Here is a 19615-nt window from a genome sequence, read left to right on the forward strand (position 1 = left end):
GGGGGACCGGGTGAGCAGGTTCTGAATGGGATAACTGTGCCCCTGAAGGACCAGGTGCGCAGCCTGGCAGTCATTTTGGACTCACAGCTGTCCATGGAGGCACAGGTCTACCAGCTCCATCTGGTACGCAGGCTGAGACCCTACCTGCCCGCGGACTGTCTTGCCAGAGAGTTGCATGCTCCGGTTATCTCCCGCTTGGACTACTGCAATGTGCTCTACGTGGGGCTACCTTTGAAGGTGATCCGGAAACTACAACTAATCCAGAATGCGGCAGCTAGACTGGTGACTGGGAGCGGCCACCAGGACCATATAATACTGGTCCTGAAAGACCTACATTGGCTCCCAGTACGTTTCCGAGCACAATGCAAAGTGTTCGTGCTGACCTTTAAAGCCCTAAATGGCCTCGGCCCAGTATACCTGAAGGAGCGTCTCCACCCCCATCATTCAGCTTGGATACTGAGGTCCAGCTCTGAGGGCCTTCTGGCAGTTCCCTCCCTGCGAGAAGTGAGGTTACAGGGAACCAGGCAGAGGGCTTCTTGGTAGTGGCGCCCACCCTGTGGAACGCCCTCCCATCAAGGAAATAAACAACTGTCTGACTTTTAGAAGACATCTGAAGGCAGCCCTGTTTAGGGAAGTTTTTAATGTTTGATGTTTTATTGCTTTTTATTATTATTATTAATACACTGTTTAGAGCCACCCAGAGTGGGCAGGTTATAATTTTTTTGTCTATCACCCACAGTTCTTGAGTGACCGGTGTATTATATTAGCCCTCCTTGTATTGCTCCGATTCCATTTTCTCTGGAGTCTATAGCCCAGCTGAACCCAAAGGGTCTAGACCTGCCTTTTGCAGTATAGAGCTAGTTGCTTTTAGGTACCATACATAGTGAATGTACCATTCCAGAGCACCGAAAATAATAAACTGTCAGAATCTTTGGTGGCCGTTGTATGCCTGAAAAGAGATCTGGCTGGGCATAGCAATTGTGATTAAAATTGAATTGTTTTGTGGACAGATGAAACGGGATATTGGAAGGCATCTAATGAACAGGAAAATCAGCCAAAGTCTTAATAAATAAAGACACTTAAAATGGTTCTATGCAATCACATGATATTATGATAAGGGCTGATCTGAAAAGCCCGGCGATTTGATTGGTTTAGGATGATGTCATTGGATTGCAACTATTAATATTGTTGTGATCCTTTCATTGGTGAAATGCAATGACGTGTGTAATCTGGAAGTGTATTAAAAATATGGCTTTGGATGTGATTCTTGGCAGCCTCCTTATTTTTGAGGCTGTCCCTATGCGTATTTTTATTTCAATAAGGGCCTTTCTTTTCACTTGGAGCCTGCACCCTTTTGTTTGGGGTTTCTGGGAGGAAATACCTCCAGTCTTGGAACTTCTTTTTAAATTTCTCCAACAGATGCATCAGGGCTTTTTTCTGCCTGTACTTCATTCCATCTTGTTGCTGCACCAAAACGGCTCAATTCGAAAGCACCCGCCGTTTCCCTTATGTTGTAAAACACTGCTTTTTCAAATAAGAGACCGTTCTGTTCTCTCCGTTATGAGCGTATTTATTCTACAGGAAACACGTGGTCGACATGACAGGCGTTCTTTCGCATGCGCGACACCACACATGAATACACAAGGAAGATGAGGCACAGTAACGCCACGGCTGTGAAAAAGAGAAGCAGCCCAGCAAACAGGGAGGGGCTCATGGGGGACAAGATCACATTGCTCTCTGCTGGAATCATGTTGGTGAGACTGAGCATGTAGCCTAGCGACCAGGCTATGCTGCTGTTATCGACCTGAAACACAGGAAAAAAACAGCAAATTAGACTCTTCAGATAATAAACCTCAGGGCCATTCTACAAGATAGAAGGTCTGCTTTTCCTATGTACTGTGGGCTGTTGTTTTTTAATATGACCAAAAAAGTTGCTATAAGAAATTAATAGCATATTTTCATACATTTGTGAATAGCAAAACAAGCACGATGGGTGCATGTAGTGAAAGGCCAGTTCGCAGATATCTGTATGTGGAAGCAAATCTTCAGCAGATACAGTGGTACTTCGGGTTAAGTACTTAATTCGTTCCAGAGGTCCGTACTTAACCTGAAGCACCACTTTAGCTAATGGGGCCTCCTGCCGCCACTGTGCCGCCGGACCACGATTTCTGTTCTCATCCTGAAGCAAAGTTCTTAACCTGAAGCAATATTTCTGGGTTAACGGAGTCTGTAACCTGAAGAGTATGTAACCTGAAGCGTATGTAACCCGAGGTACCACTGTATACAGAGCCAGGCCTTTTTCGGCTGTGGCTCCGATCTGGTGGAACGCTCTGTCACAAGAGACTAGGGCCCTGCGGGACTTGACATCTTTCTGCAGGGCCTGCAAGACAGAGCTGTTCCACCAGGCCTTTGGCCAGGGCACAGCCTGACACCCTCTGTCAGGGAACTGCCATCGGAACGAGAGGAGGAGGAGGGGCTCCACGACGATGCTGGAGAGGGGTCAAGTAGGGAGAGAGGCAGGTCTCCTGTTGGGGAAGAAATTCAGCGCGACACCAGGGATGGAGGGGGGCCAATGGGGGAAGCGGAGAGCAGGCTCAGAGACTCTTCACTGGACACCAGCGGAGAGAGCACAGGTCCTCCGCTACCCACGCCCACCCTGCGCAAAAGGCTTCCGCGCAGGGAGGCTAGGAGGAGACGGGGCGTCAAACAACTTTTATGTTGGAAAAGGTTGAAGAAACGCCCACTGTCGGATTCTGCCAGCGACTGAGCAGCCACCTACCCAGGAGTGGTGGCAACTTACGCACGAGCAACCCCATAACCATTAGACCCTCCTTTGGCAATCTTCACAGAACTCTAGCCCAATGGTTGCCATCAATTTGATTTGAATTGATTTTAGAATGAAATGATTTTAGAATGTTGTATTATTTTGTTGTTGTTAGCTGCCCTGAGCCCGGCTTCGGCTGGGGAGGGCGGGATATAAATAAATTGTTGTTGTTGTTGTTGTTGTTGTTGTTGTTGTTATCCCACCTCTTCCCATTCATTGCATCTTTTCATGTTAACTCCATCTGCATTTGCACATAGACACTGTTCTCAATGCTCTTGCTAAGAAATAAAGGAGTGGACAGATGGTACAAGTGGGACTATCGCCTTTTCATCCAATAATGAACATGTGAAGAGGTTCTGATCCAAACTGAAGATTTTATATGTGACAGAGAGGGTGCATGCACCTGAATCTTATTGCTGTATAATGTTACATGCCCAGCCTACTCGCTGAGACTCTGCACTAGCTCAAAGCTCAGACTGTCTGAAAGGTCAATATGCCAACTAAAAAAATACTCTGCTTAATAATGTTTAAAAGAAACAAAATAATGTCAAGCAAGGATTTCCAAAACATGCTCTCCTCTGCCAAAAGTAATAATACGAGTATTTACAGAGCAACGATGCTCCTAGGATTGCCAGTATATAGCTTCATAAGCCCCCCCAACCACCACTTTTTTTAACAATGCCAGGATATGTTGTAATAATTTCTGGTCATAATATTTTGCTTCTGTAATCTGTTGCAAAATGCAGAGTAAAATTATTTTTTGCTGAATTTTTCCTATGTACTGTGTTGCTTCTTTCGTTGGATCTGCACACGTAGCGATATTTCTGCAGGAGGGATGTGTTATGTACTGAAGTTCTCACCCTGGCCAGCAGGGGGATACTGTAGATAGTTATGCAAATAAGGGATCAAAAGTGACGTTCAGTGATTGGATAGTTTTAGAAAATTGTTACAGTTACGTTGTACTGGAGCTCTATATAAGCAGGCTGACTAAACCCTTCAGTTCAGTTCTGTCCTGGCCTGTGAATAAACAAGAGCTGTCTGAAGAATCGCTGTGTCGTCTGATATGTTCAGCCACAACTTAACAGGATGAGCAGTATCTTCTGTGCAGGGAGGCAGGGATTACTTGGCTAGCAGGAGCATAGGTATTTGATGCTTTCCAAAAGAAAGCAGAATAGACGTTTTAGTCCAGATTGGCCCACTTCAAATGTATTGCGAATTCATGGTTTTCCTTTGCAACAGGTTCATGGGCTTTGTGCAGCCGCCTCCACTGTTCCCTCCGCCCAATTTTTTTTAAAAAAGACAATTTTTAAAATTAAAATTTAATTTGCTAACTACTCACACATGATCCCTGCCAGTGCTTTCTTCCTCTTTTTTCTTTTTTAATAGAAAAAAAAGGAGCCAGCACTCACCAGGAAGTCCTTAATGGGAAGCACCACACTTTTAACATTTGAAAAAGAAAAGGTGCCAGCACTGTGTACCCTGAAGTACCTCCAGAAAAAAGTACTGATCCCTGGGGGGGATGCCAAAAGTTTTGGTGTCCCCCATTTGTCCATTAACACACACACACACACACACACACACACACACAAATATACACACAGGTATATATTTACTGACCACCCCCAAGGGTCCCCTGCTCTGATGTCACACCACACCTTTCAACGTGCAACCCATGGAGGGTTGGCCAAGGGTCAAGGCATCCCTCTACCTGGAAAAAAAAACCTTAGCCACCACTTCAAAAAACGTCAATCTGCCATTGGACAAAGTCCTGGAGGAGCCTCATAGCTCAGTGGTAGAGCAGAGGTTCCCCAGCATCTCTGAATCGGTCTGGGAGAGACCCCTGACTCATATCCTGGAGAGTCAGTCTAAGCAATCCTAAACTAAGACAGGTGTTCGGACTCTGTAAGCCAGCTTCCTATGTCCCTAGTGGCTGGAAAGGTTTTACACATTACTTGGGAAGACAGGCGAACTAATGCCAGCATCCTGGAAGGAGCAAAGATCACCAATGATTCTTCAACATCAACTTCGTTGGACTGGTCATGTTGTGCGGATGCCTGATTATTGTCTTCCAAAGCAACTACTCTATTCCCAACTTAAGAATGGAAAGCGAAATACCAGTGGACAATGAAAGAGGTTCAAAGACTCCCTCAAGGCAAATCTTTAAAAATGTAGTATAGATGTCGACAACTGGGACTTTACCAAAGTTGTCGTGGACTTTGAAGACGCTCGAATTCAGGATGCAAGGGAGAAATGTGCTAAGAGGAAGGCGCACTTGGCAAACCCTCACCGTGATCAACTCCTGCCCGGAAACCTATGTCCCCACTGTGGAAGGATGTATGGATCCAGAATTGACCTCCACAGTCACTTATGGACTCACTGTTAAGACCGTGCTCATGGAAGACAATCTTACTCGGTTACGAGTGATCGCCAAAGAAGTAGTGGCTGGAGCAATTGTGTTCACAGTAAAGTCAACTGTGTTCCAAATTTATTTTTAATTTTTGCAATGGTTAAGAAACATCTATTGACAACAGCTCTGAGTCCCTGACTTTGTTTTAATCTTTCAAGACTTCCAGCCTTAAGACTCCCACCCTAAGACTTCCAAAGTCTTAATCTTTCAAGACTTCCACTATCTTTTGAGGGGGGGTGAGGGATGGGAGTTAAACTTACTTCCTTCTGAAAGCGAATCTGTGGCCAAGTCTCTGCACTGAACTTATACCCGTGTATAAGCAGGTAATAGATGTAGTTAGCTGAAAAGCAGTAAGATTTTGCGTAGATTTCATCAAATTTAGGTATCATGTACGGAAGCTGAAAAACAAAAACAGTTACTCAAAACCAAATCAACATTAATACTTATTTATTTCGTTGGGGAAATTTCTACTCTGGCCTTCCGTTGTGATCAAGGTCATAGGGCAGGTAAAGTAATGGTACTCTGAAAATCCAAGGCAAGACTCTTGGTGTACGGTAATTAGCTCTGAATATGAGTTTGTCAAGGGAAAGAAATACAGCAAAGAAACAATATGAATGTGGAGATCTGCCTGGAACCAATCGTGCCAACTTGTTTTGAAGTGATATATATTATATTTCTAGAGGATACCTGTTAAGACGTCTGCTAAAGAATAGTAATTTGGTTTTAGTTATTCGTATAGAACTGAGCATGAGAATAATAGAATCGTAGAACTCTAGTCCAACCCTCTCCAATGCAGGAATATTAGATTTTTGTTCTGCCATTCTAACAATAAAAATAAAAAGCATGATCCAGCAACAGTTAAAACACTTGCATCTAGATAATTTGGCTAGATAATCTCAGCATTAGGAACATGCTTCTGTTGTCAAGTCTCAGAGTCTGAATCTAAATTTTATGAAAAGCAAGAGAGTACAATTCTATACATATTTACTTGGAAGTAAGTCTCATGGTAAATAGTGGAAATTATTCACAGGAAAGTGTGCGTTGGAACGCAGCCTAAATAAATTTTGTCCTGTCATTTTCCCCCCTCAAGCATTTCGATGAATGAGAGTGTTTAGTTTTGCACAGGTATAGCAAACTTTTGTCAACAGTTCCCTTCTACGAGTTCAGATGATTGATACAGACCTGATTCCAATTCTGTGAACATAATGTCCACATGCTTGAATTAAAATCAGCCAGTGAAAATTCTCCAGTTAAATTCAGAGCATTGACTGTGTAGTAAAATCCAGAAAAGGCCTATGGATTAAGGCAGGTAAAAGTTAGACCTCAACTGTGGTTTTATTTATTTTTTCTTATTTATTTACTATTTTACAAAAACAAAAGCAGGACAGAAATGAAATGGGATAAAAACTGTAAACACACAAACATGTGTATGTCTAGATACATGATTCTAAACAATAGTTCACCAAATTTCCTTTAGAGCAGAACATGGGAAACAACAAATTGGGCTATTATCCTGCATGTTATTCCAGAAATTTCTTAATAAGACCCCTCTTCCAATGAACATTTATTTTCTTGAAAACTTCTTATTTAGCTCTTATCTGGGAAATCATTATTATCTAAGCTCCCTCCCCTGTTCATCCAATAATAGCAATCAACTTTTCAACTTATCTCTTTTTCAACTTATCTCTTAATCACATATAACATGATTATTTGGGGGAATTCAGATAAGCGATATCCTGTAATTTCTTGAATAGTTTCCAGTTGTAAAGAAATGCTGACTACAAAACTACACATACATGCACACATACACAGACGAACAGCACAATGAGCACCAGGCAAATAAAACGTACCACAAAGTTCCCTTTAACCTTTGGCTGATAGACTCCATTAAACGAACAGTCTTCCTTCCCCCTGCAACTTGCGAAATCAAATAACTTGGATACGGCTTCCCTGCAAAGAGCTGGATCTCCACTTCCAGTGACATTTACAAGCTGGTCTGGGTTGTCGTTCTCTGGCCTTAGAAATGCCGTGCAGAGGCTGCCGTACAAGTATTTTGTGGTTACAACAGTTTTATAATTCCGAGGATAGCATGGATTATTGATCCTGGATTTATCACCTGAATTCTGGCAGTTGACAAACAACAAACAAACAAGGAGGTTTTAAACAGGAGGAATAATTTCGACAGGAGTCATTGTTACAGGCAACGTCACTAAAATAGGCCGTATGTTTTGCATTTTTCCCTTACCCACATGCATCCATAAAGGGAGGCAGCTTTGCAGTAGAAAAACCTCCCCCAATGCTTCTCTGAATTCCACCTTTCTGAAGTTGCTTTGGCTTAATAAAAACCACTGGGTTTTTGTTACATCAGCTTTTGACTTCCTCTGTTTTCTAGTCTCTCCATCTTCCCCTGTGGCCAATAACTCGGACTGACATAACTTAGATTGTCAATCGCCTTTTTTTCTTTTTTCTTTTTTGGTGTTGTCTTAAAAAAGTTCAACCATTCCTAAAATGACTTTTGGGCACGTCCCGCTTTTTACTTTTTGAAATAAACCTCTCTGGGAGAAAGAAGACTGCTGATTGAATCGCCACTGCCCAAGGCTTTTTGTTATGAGAAAATGGCAAACAAGCCATGCAAACTGTTATGTACTGAAGTTCTCACCCTGGGCCAGCAGGGGGATACTGTAGGTAGTTATGCAAATAAGGGATTGAAAGTGACGTTCAGTGATTGGATAGTTTTAGAAAATTGTTACAGTTACATTGTACTGGAGCTCTATATAAGCAGGCTGACTGAACCCTTCAGTTCAGTTGTGTTCTGGCCTGTGAATAAACAAGAGCTGTTTGAAGAATCGCTGTGTCGTCTGATATGTTCACCCACAACTTAACACAAACTGTTTGCTCCACCACTGAACTCTGTACCCTTCTCTGCATTCAAGAAGTAGACCGTCCTAGCAGAAGAGCATTCCCTCAGCCATACCTGTAGTATCAATGCCAGCAGTTTTTTCTCTGCTTCATCTCTCCCGTAACATTGGAAGCTGTGCGTGTACACGCTGTATTCATAGCCGTACAGCTGCACTGGCAGCGTGCTGTTGGTCGTGTCGCCGGTCTCATCGGGGATGAACGATATTTGGGTGGAGGCCCCTCCTAAATCGAGGGCACCCGTGGTCTCTGCTCCGTGGGGATGGACCCAGGCCCTCCAAAGGTTTCTCTGGGAAGGAAGAAGGTAGATTTGACATCCCGGGCCACCATGGGGCTCTGCTCTCGTCTAAACATTCCCTTCTGAGCTTACAGGGTATCACGAAACTGCACTGAGATTGATGTGGAAAGCGCTCCCCAGATCGCCTGTGGGAGCCATATAAATAGAGCGTTCTTCCAAAGAATGAAGCCGAAGAAGTAGCAAGACACTGTCACAACAAGAGTGTGGAATAGTATAGTTCACCCTATGTGATGGCCTGGGATTCAGACTCAGAGGCTGAACCTGAGGAATCCCAGTCTGCACAAGAGTCCCCGCCTCCAGAACCAGCTGAGCCGGGGCTGGGGCTTGAGCCTGAAGGGTCCTCACCTGCGCTGGATCCTCAGGTGCAGGCACCAGCTGAGTCTGCTCTGGCCCATGAGGTGATGGAAGACCCATTGCCTGCAGGTGCTTCACTCTCAGCCCTGTCAGAGGAAGAGGAGGTTGCTTCTGGGTCTGATAACCCTCCAGCCTCTCCTGAGCTGCAGGGGCTCAGGGCAGAGAAGCGGAAGGAACTAAGTTCCCGCAGGAGGAGTGCTTGCCTCCAGGCCAGGAGAGGCGAGTCACCTGTGGACCGGGGCCGCCCTATGCCTCGGGGCAGATAAAAGCCAGTCAGTCCCAGTCCCAGGTTGTGGGAGCAACGTTGTTGCTAGCCTGTTCCTGCCTGCATCCTGTCCTGCTCTTCTGCCAGAGTTCCTGACTCCTCCCGACTCCCCGCCTTGGACCCAGCTACAGTTCAACAGCCAGCCTCCACACCGCACCATCAACCTCAGACTGGACTCGGACCTCGCCTTTCGGTTAGCCCCCCGGATCAGCACACCCTACGTACATTTGATCAGGGTGGTTGGGGAGCCACCAGTTTCACTTAGGAAGATATGCCAACCAGGCCTGTATCGTGAGCCAAATGCGTAGGCAAAGATGTTTAGCCCATGCAAAGTCAGCACCACAATGCTGAAACCAATAGGACGGGCCAGTTCCAGGTTTGAGGGGGCATTGGGCAAAGTGTTCCCCACAGTCTGTGGGCCCTGGCAAGCTTACCTGGCCATAAAACAATGAACAGGGTGGTAGTACAATGACTAGTGCAATCGACACAAGATAATATCACCAAGGAAACTGGTGATGAAAGCAAACAATAAACGTCCATAGAAATGGCAAAAGCAGTTTCTTTCCCAAATAGGTTTTATCTTGAACAATTGCAAACGCAGTAAATGAAGAGTTCACTTATGATATACAATGGTACCTTGGGTTAAGTACTTAATTCGTTCCGGAGGGCCGTACTTAACCTGAAACTGCTCTTAACCTGAAGCACCACTTTAGCTAATGGGGGCCTCCCGCTGCCACCGCGCCGCCAGAGCACAATTTCTGTTCTCATCCTGAAGCAAAGTGCTTAACCTGAAGCACTATTTCTGGGTTAGCAGAGTCTGTAACCTGAAGCATATGTAACCTGAAGTGTATGTAACCCGAGGTACCACTGTATCAGTGGTTCAGTGCTCATTTCTTCTCTTTCCAAAATAGGTTTTATCTTGAGCAATTGCAAATGCAGTAATTAAGAGTCCACTTGTGATATACCAGTGGTTCAGTCTTGGATGTCATTCTGGTAATCAGATGTTTCATCGCTAAAGAATCCTCAGATATTGGGACGTGAGTGGCACTGTGGTCTAAACCACTGAGTCTCTTGGACTTGACGATCAGAAGGTTGGCGGTTTGAATCTGCGCAGCAGGGTGAGCTCCCGTTGCCAGGGGCGTAGCAAGGGGGGCGGTGGGGTAGTGTGCCTCAGGTGTCATCCCAGGGGTGGTGACAAAATCCCCCCTGGGTGGATCACCGCCACACCGATAGCACCCCCCGGCAGATTGCCACAGCAATGATCAGCCCCCTCTGTGCGGACCACCGCCACATCGATCACACACCCCCGGGCGGACCATTGCTGTGCCAATCAGACAAACGCCAGCTCCCTTGGCCTGAAAGCGAGAATAGTGCCGCAACCCCACAGTCGCCTTTGACTGGACTTAACCGTCCAGGGGTCCCTTTGTTCTTGTTATTGTTGTTTAGTCGTTTAGTCGTGTCCGACTCTTCGTGACCCCATGGACCAGAGCACGACAGGCACTTCTGTCTTCCACTGCCTCCCACAGTTTGGTCAAACTCATGCTGGTAGCTTCAAGAACACTGTCCAACCAACTCGTCCTCTGTCGTCCCCTTCTCCTTGTGCCCTCCATCTTTCCCAACATCAGGGTCTTCTCCAGGGAGTCTTCTCTTCTCATGAGGTGGCCAAAGTACTGGAGCCTCAGCTTCACGATCTGTCCTTCCAGTGAGCACTCAGGGCTGATTTCCTTCAGAATGGAGAGGTTTGATCTTCTTGCAGTCCATGGGACTCTCAAGAGTCTCCTCCAGCACCATAATTCAAAAGCATCAATTTTTCGGCGATCAGCCTTCTTTATGGTCCAGCTCTCACTTCCATACATCACTACTGGGAAGACCATGGCTTTGACTATACGGACCTTTGTTGGCAAGGTGATGTCTCTGCTTTTTAAGATGCTATCTAGGTTTGCCATCGCCTTTCTCCCAAGGAGCAGGCATCTTTTAATTTCGTGACTGCTGTCACCATCTGCAGTGATCATGGAGCCCAAGAAAGTAAAATCTCTCACTGCCTCCATTTCTTCCCCTTCTATTTGCCAGGAGGTGATGGGACCAGTGGCCATGACCTTCGTTTTTTTGATGTTGAGCTTCAGACCATATTTTGCGCTCTTCTCTTTCACCCTCATCAAAAGGTTCTTTAATTCCTCCTCACTTTCTGCCATCAAGGTTGTGTCATCTGCATATCTGAGGTTGTTGATATTTCTTCCGGCAATCTTAATTCCAGCTTGGGATTCATCCAGCCCAGCCTTTCGCATGATGTATTCTGCATATAAATTAAATAAGCAGGGAGACAAAATACAGCCTTGTCGTACTCCTTTCCCAATTTTGAACCAATCAGTTGTTCCATATCCAGTTCTAACTGTAGCTTCTTGTCCCACATAGAGATTTCTCAGGAGACAGATGAGGTGATCAGGCACTCCCATTTCTTTAAGAACTTGCCATAGTTTGCTGTGGTCAACACAGTCAAAGGCTTTTGCATAGTCAATGAAGCAGAAGTAGATGTCTTTCTGGAACTCTCTAGCTTTCTCCATAATCCAGCGCATGTTTGCAATTTGGTCTCTGGTTCCTCTGCCTCTTCTAAATCCAGCTTGCACTTCTGGGAGTTCTCGGTCCATATACTGCTTGAGCCTTCCTTGTAGAATTTTAAGCATAACCTTGCTAGCGTGTGAAATGAGTGCAATTGTGCGGTAGTTGGAGCATTCTTTGGCACTGCCGTTCTTTGGGATTGGGATGTAGACTGATCTTCTCCAATCTTCTGGCCACTGCTGGGTTTTCCAAACTTGCTGGCATATTGAGTGTAGCACCTTAACAGCATCATCTTTTAAAATTTTATTCAGCCGTCATGGTAGTTGTCGACCTGTTAACAAAAATGTGCCACTTTATCGCTTGCTCACATGCGGTGACAGCAGAGGAAAAGGCTAGGCTGTTTGTGGAGCACATCTTCAGGCTGCACGGCGCCCCCTTAAGGGTTTTGTCAGACCGAGGGAAGCAATTTACTTCCAGGTTCTGGAGGAAGCTCATGAGCTTGCTGGAAGTCGAGGTAAGCTTCTCCACGGCCAGACACCCGGAGACCAACGGGCAAGCGGAAAGAGCGAACAGTATACTCCAACAATACCTACGCTGCTATGTGAGCGAGAGACAGAACGATTGGGTAGAGAAACTAGCGTTGGCCGAATTTGCGTACAATAACGCGGAACATGTGTCCACAGGAATGAGCCCGTTCATGGCCAATCATGGGTGTCACCCCAGGGCCTTCCCAGGGGGAGGGGAGGAGAGGTGGAGTGTGCCGGCAGCGGAGCAGTTTGTGCAAGAAATGGAGGCCTTACACCAACAACTTAAGATGAACTTGGAACGGGCCAAGGAAGTGTATAAGAGGCAGGCCGACAAACACCGTAGGGAAGGAGAAACCATACGGGTAGGGGACCGGGTGTGGTTGTCGACTCAGGGGTTACCTTTCAAGGGAGGTTGCAAGAAGTTGCGGCCAAGGCGGCTGGGACCTTTCGAGGTGACACAGCAGGTTAATCCCGTGGCCTTTAGACTCAAGTTGCCGACCAGCATGAAACTATACCCGGTGTTCCATAGATCCCTACTCTCTCCGTACAGGGAGGGACTGGAATTGCCGGGGCAAGAGAGAGGGGTTCCCATTCACCCACACGTGGAGGAGAGGGAATTCAGTAGTCAAGTCATGGAAATACTCGATTCAAGATGGCGAGGGTGGCAAGTGGAGTATTTGGTGGCTTGGGAGGGGGAACCAGAATCAGAAAACACGTGGGTTCCTGCGGAAAACATCAGGGATGAGTATATCCGGGGAGAGTTTCACGGCAGGTTCCCTAGGAAGCCCAAACCCACATCGAGGTTCTGGGAGGAGCAATTTGGCACCACAGATGAGGAAGAAGATTTTATGGGGTTTCCGGCCTCCGAAGAGGAGGGAGGAGAGGTATCCGGGGGAGAGGAATCGGATGGGGAAGAGTACCTGGTGCGAAGAGATAGTAGCAGGTGGAGAGAAATGTTTGAATCTTCGGAAGAGGGAGAGAGCTCCTTCCGGGGATTTCCCGCATCACCGTCAGGGGAAAGGGAGGAAGTTAGGCCAAAGGAACGGAACGGAGGTGAGGGGGGTCCTGGAGGGGAGGTGGATGTCAGGGAACTGCCATCGGAGCCTAGGGTGGAGGTAAGGCTCCCTGACGATGCAGGAGAAGGAACCAGCAGGGAGAGAGAGAGAGCTTCCTTGGAGGAAGGAAATAGGAGGGACACCAGGAAGAAAGAGGAGGCTGCGGAGGGAGGGCTCCGAGACTCTTCCACAGAGAGCAGCAGGGAGAGCCCAGGACCTCCGTTGGGCACGCCCACTCTGCGCAGGAGACTTCCGCGCAGAGAGGCTAGGCGGAGACTTGGAGTGAAGGAATTTTTATGTTGGAAGAAGTTTAGAAAACGCCCACTGACGGATTCTGCTAGTGACTGAGACAGTCATGGAGAAAGGGCTGTCCAACCAGGGAAAGGTTTATCCAGGCAACGCTGCCTAGAGCTGCAGCACCCTTTACGCACAAGCAACCCCAATTCCCTTTACACATCCCAATACAGCTTTTGCCACTCTTTTGTTGACTATGAGGGCCACTCCATTTCTTTTACGGGATTCTTGCCCACAGTAGTAGATATGATGGTCATCTGAACTGAATTCGCCCATTCCCATCCATTTTAGTTCACTGATGCCCAGGATGTCAATATTTATTCTTGCCATCTCATTTTTGACCACATCCAACTTACCAAGGTTCATGGTTCTTACATTCCAGGTTCCTAGGCAATATTTTTCTTTACAGCATTGGACTTTCCTTTCGCTTCCAGGCATATCCGCAGCTGAGCGTCCTTTCGGCTTTGGCCCAGCCGCTTCATCAGCTCTGAATCTACTTGTACTTGTCCTCCACTCTTCCTCAGTAGCATGTTGGATGCCTTCCAACCTGAGGGGCTCACCTTCCAGCGTCATAACTTTTATATGCCTGTTGTCTTTGTCCATGGAGTTTTCTTGGCAGGGATACTGGAGTGGCTTGCCAGTTCCTGCTCCAGGTGGATCATGTTTGGTCAAAACTCTCCCCTATGACCTGTCCATCTTGGGTGCCCTGCTCGGCATAGCTCATAGCTTCTCCAAGTTATTCAAGCCCCTTCGCCACGGCAAGGCAGTGATCCAAGGTAAAGATAAAGGGGTCCTTTACCTTTTCCTTTTCACCTCTGACATCGTCCTCTTTCTCTGCTCCTCCCGATGGAAACATGCAGATGGAGCCAAATACAGTGGTACCTCGGGTTACATATGCTTCAGGTTACAGACGCTTCAGGTTACAGACTCTGCTAACCCAGAAATAATACCTCGGGTTAAGAAATTTGTTTCAGGATTAGAACAGAAATCGTGCTCCGGCGGCGCGGCAGCAGCAGGAGGTCCCATTAGCTAAAGTGGTGCTTCAGGTTAAGAACAGTTTCAGGTTAAGAACGGACCTCTGGAATGAATTAAGTTATTAACCCGAGGTACCACTGTATACCCCTGCTTTAAGTCGTGGACATACTGTCTTCTCTTGTGTATTATTTACTACAAAGTTCGATGACTAAGCTCTTTAGCAACAAAACGTCGGATTATGAGCACTGAACCACTACTATATCACAAGTGGACTCTTCATTTACCGCATTTGCAATTGTTCAAGATAAAATAGTTGCCCAGGCTTCCGTGGCAGCAGTGGCACTGCTCTGAGCAGCCCCGGGTAGCTAAGTCTAGCTGTCCTTTTGATTTCCCACAATGCCCAGAGCAACGCTACATCAGGTGCATTGCGGGAAAGTTGGCTAGATCTGGCTGTCTGGCACTGCTCAGTGCCAGGCCAGAAAAATAATGCCACCCCTCAAATCAGCGGACATCATCAGTGGCCTCTGTCAGGGCACTAGTACCTTATTCTGTGCACAGGGAAAGAGTTCCCTGTGGGATTTTGTCAAACAGCTGTGAAAGCAAAGGGCCTGCCATACATAGGGACAGAGCTACTGTGCCATCGTTTCCTCTGTTCCCGCTTTGGTGTTTTAGCACCAAAGGATGAAAGGAAGATTGCTCCACTGGAAGAACTGGGGGAACCTGGGAAGGGCATGGCTTAGGAGGACATCGAGTGTGGAGTGTAAACCACAAAGTTGCATCTGCAAGTGTGATCAGGGTGTCTTAGAGTGGTGGTGACTGTTGTAATGTGCTTGGCTTATTCTGGAGTGAGGATTGCCTGCAATTTAAAACTTCTGTGAAATTTAGAGGGGTTTCCTTTGCCCTGGGCAAGCTACCTTTGAAGGTGACTCAGAAACTGCAACTAATCCAGAATGCGGCAGCTAGACTGGGAGCGGCCGCAGGGACCGTATAACACTGGTCCTGAAAGAACTACACTGGCCCCCAGTTTGTTTCCGAGCACAATTCAAGGTGTTGGCGCTGACCTTTAAAGCCCTAAACCAGGGGTCAGCAACCTGCGGCCTATGAGCCACAAGTGGCCCACGGAGGTCATTTAAATGGCCCACGAGTCACTCCTGAACCGAGCCGCCTGCTCGGCGAGTCCCCACACACTGCACTAAACTGGCACAGAGCAGAGCGGGGACTCACTTCCGCAGTGCCAGAAATCATGTCTGAGCAGACACAGATGCCGAAATTCGCACCTGTGCAGTCGTGATCTGGCCCACGGAGCGATTTCCATGGGAGTGAACCGGCCCGGGTGAGGTAAACCTTGCTGACCCCTGCCCTAAACGGTCTCGGCCCTGTATACCTGAAGGAATGTCTCCACCCCCACTGAGGTCCAGCTCCGAGGGCCTTCTGGTGGTTCCCTTACTGTGAGAAATGAAGTTACAGGAAACCAGGTAGAGGGCCTTCTCGGCAGTGGCACCCTCCGTGTGGAACATCCTCCCATCAGATGTCAAACAGATAAACTACTACACAAATTTCCGAAGACATCTGAAGGCAGCTCTGTATAGGGAATTTTTTAGTGTTTTATGTTTTCTTATGCTATTACTATTACTATTACTATTATTATTATTATTTATACCCTGCCCATCTGGCTGGGTTTCCCCAGACACTCTGGGCAGCTTCCAGAGAAATTGAAAAAAATAATAAAATGTCAAATGTTTAAAACTTCCTGACAGTCTGCGGGCAGGTAGGGTCTCAGCTGGCGTACCAGATGGAATTTATAGACAGCTGCCCTGGACACAGAATTGACCTGTGCCTCCATGGACAGCTGTGAGTCCAAAATGACTCCCAGGCTGCGCACCTGGTCCTTCAGGGGCACAGTTACCCCGTTCAGGACCAGGGAGTCCCCCACACCTGCCCGTCCCCTGTTTCCCCAAAACAGTACTTCTGTCTATATTTGTTGGAAGTTGCCCAGAGTGGCTGGAGCAACTGAGTCAGACAGGCGAGGTACAAATAATAAAATTGTTGTTGTTGTTGTTAAACTTTAAATGGGTGTTATTGTTTTAAGAACATGATTCAATGTCAATGCCTTGTATGATGTTTTATGCCTTTAACAAGAGAGACCACTTTGCTAGGTAAAACAGAAGACTAATTCAAGGCAGGAACCTTTGCTATAAAGATAATCTTAGTGCTACAACCACAGTTTTAGGTGGTTGTATATTTATATATGCATACATCGTACCACAATCTTCCCTTGCCTGGGGGTTATGCTAATCTCTGCGTACATCCGTTCAAACACTAGCAACTCATCAAAGAATAGTATGCAATAAAACATGCAGATTTTTCCACGCACCTCCAAGAAATTGCCCATTAAATAGTTGGCTGTTATCCATCCGTACACCCCTTCCTCTTGCCCGGTTATGATTTGAGTGCCCCTAAATTCAAAGGACAGGGCTGCGAAGTACTTTTGAATGCTCTGAAGGACTTCATGGGCCGCTGATTCATTCTGCAACCTAAGCAGTCACAAGAATACAAAACGCTGAGTGGCCGAAAGGAGACGTTCGCCCTTCATCGTCTGCCAAAACTAGTGACTAGACTTGGCAAGTCAAGGGTTGATTCATACATGCATGCATGTACATCACTTAATTTTTCAACACTGGATGGTCCAGGGAAATGTGTGGACTGCTTTCATGGGAAAATACCGTGTCCAAAATGATAGCAGAGGATATGGATGTTCTACTTGTAGTGATCACTTTGTGCTGGCTGGTCCACACATCAATAGTCAATGCTCTGGTTTGCACATTACAGTAAAGGTAAAGGGACCCCTGACCGTTAGGTCCAGTTGTGGCCGACTCTGGGGTTGCGGCACTCATCTCGCTTTATTGGCCGAGGGAGCCGGTGTACAGCTTCCAGGTCATGTGGCCAGCATGACTAAGCCGCTTCTGGCGAACCAGAGCAGTTCACGGAAACGCCGTTTACCTTCCCACCGGAGCGGTACCTATTTATCTACTTGCACTTTGATGTGCTTTCGAACTGCTAGGTTGGCAGGAGCAGGGACCGAGCAACGGGAGCTCACCCCGTTGCGGGGATTTGAACCTCTGACCTTCTGATCGGCAAGTCCTAGGCTCTGTGGTTTAACCCACAGCAGTAGTTAATGACTTACCATGAATGTGCATATCTGGGCTGTGAGTCCCCTTGCCACTCACACACAGAGAAAACAAACCATGAACTCTGATTTAGCTGAACCACACATCATCAGTTGTTTTGAACCCCCCCCCCAAAGTCCCACAATCAGTATGCCGAAAAACAAACCATGGCTATAGATTGGGGCTTCTGGGGAGCATTTAAACCCTGGTTTATGAATCCTGGTTTATATGTGATGCTAGCCAAGGATCATGGTTTGTTTTCTTCTCTATTACAGTATTATTATTATTATTATTATTATTATTATTATTATTATTAACCCCACCACTGAGACCATTCCATTATAACTATCCAACCTCACAAAATTTCAACACCTCTTGTGATGGTTTGACCTCTTTCTGTTTTAACAGTACAAGTTCTACAAACACCCTCCATATCTATTCAAAATCATTTCTCCTGCATATTCCTCGTCATTAATGGCTATATCCCACACCTCTTTATACCATTCTTCCATTTTATATTCTGCTTGCCCCTTCCACTTCCTAGCTATTATAATTTGTGCAGCTGTCAATAAATTTGTGAGCAAGTCCTTCCAACCCATTGTAAATTGATAATAATGGAGTTTCTGTCAGCTTTAACCCAGTGATTTCTGTTATCTCCTTTAACATCCATTGCCAAAAACCTGTACGTATTTACACCCATGGTTTGATTTCTTCCTGCAAACAGGGGGTTGGACTAGATGACTAGATGACCCTTGGGATCCCTTCCAACTCTGCCGTTCTAGGTTTCTATTATTCTACACAAGAAGGGAGAGCAGCAGGGAGGAGTGAAGTGGGCATGATTGCTCATGCACAGGAAACCACGGTTTATGGCTTACTGTGATGTGCGAGCATGAGAAGAAGAAAATGCATGTGAGAACAAGTCCCAAGACACACAGCCAGCTAAACCCGTCAGCACAATGTTCTGGGGTATAACGGCTGCTGTATTCAATGAGGCTTGCTCCCAGGTAAATGTGTATAGGATCGCATGCTCCCTCATCTCCAAAAGATTCAGCAGAACATTATTTAAAGCTGCCAATTTTGTTTCTCCTCATGTCTTCTCTTTGGCGATCACTCGTAGCCAAGTAAGATTGACTTCCATGAACATGGTTTTAACAGTGAGTCCGTAAGTGACTGTAGAGGCCAATTTTGGATCCACACATCCTTCCACAGTGGGGACATAGATTCCAGGTCAGGAGTTGATCATGGGGAGGGTTTTGCCAAGCGTGCCTTCCTCTTAGCACGTTTCTCCCTTTCGTCCTGAGTTTGAACATCTTCCAAGCCCATGACTGTTCTCCAACTGGAGTGTTCGCAGGCCAGTGTTTCCCAGCTGTTGATGTCTATACTACTTTTTTTTTAGATTTGCCTTGAGAGAGTCTTTAAACCCCTTTTGTTGACCAACGGCATTACGCATTCCATGTTAAAGTTCAAAATAGAGTAGTTGCTTTGGAAGACGGTCATCAGGCATTTGTACAACATGACCAGTTCAGCAAAGTTGATGTTGAAGAATCATTGCTTCGACACTGGAGATCTTTGCTCCTTCCACTGGCCTTAGTTCGCTGGTCTTCCCAAGTGATGTGTAAAAATTTTTGGAGGCACCATTGATGGAATCTTTCAAGGAGTTGAAGATGGTGTTCATAAGTGGTCCACGTTTCACAAGCATACAGGGAGGTTGATAGTACAATAACAGTACAGTGGTGCCTAGCAAAACGAACACCTCGCAAAACGAAAAACTCACAAGACGAAAGAGTTTTCCGTTTTTGAGTCGTTCCGCAAGACGAATTTCCCTATGGGCTTGCTTCGCAAGAAGAAAGCCCATAGGGAAATCTCCGGGGACCTCTTTTAAATGCTGGCGGTGGGGAGCAAAGCCTTTCGCCCCCCTCCAGCCTTCAGAAGAGGTCCAGGAAGGCCAGCGGGGGCCGAAAGGCTTTGCTCCCCACC

General features: G+C 46.5%; 1 protein-coding gene across 7 annotated transcripts in view; it reads right to left on the reverse strand.

Moving 5' to 3' along the window:
• Nucleotides 1-1544: 1544 nt before the first annotated feature.
• ENTPD3 (ectonucleoside triphosphate diphosphohydrolase 3) overlaps nt 1545-19615 on the reverse strand; it is a 37480-nt gene continuing 19409 nt past the window's right edge. For 6 of the 7 annotated variants that reach the window (XM_053359165.1, XM_053359168.1, XM_053359167.1 and 3 more), the window contains 6 exons: nt 16846-17005; nt 8206-8436; nt 7082-7354; nt 6414-6524; nt 5492-5629; nt 1545-1804 (listed from right to left, as the gene is read on the reverse strand). In XM_053359165.1, coding sequence (XP_053215140.1) covers nt 1571-1804; nt 5492-5629; nt 6414-6524; nt 7082-7354; nt 8206-8436; nt 16846-17005 — 1147 coding nt within the window. In that variant the 3' untranslated portion in view covers nt 1545-1570. The remainder of the gene's footprint in view (nt 1805-5491; nt 5630-6413; nt 6525-7081; nt 7355-8205; nt 8437-16845; nt 17006-19615) is intronic. The other variant, XM_053359169.1, reaches the window with a different exon arrangement.

Source organism: Podarcis raffonei, chromosome 12, assembly GCF_027172205.1.
Source record: "Podarcis raffonei isolate rPodRaf1 chromosome 12, rPodRaf1.pri, whole genome shotgun sequence".
NCBI lineage: Eukaryota > Metazoa > Chordata > Lepidosauria > Squamata > Lacertidae > Podarcis > Podarcis raffonei.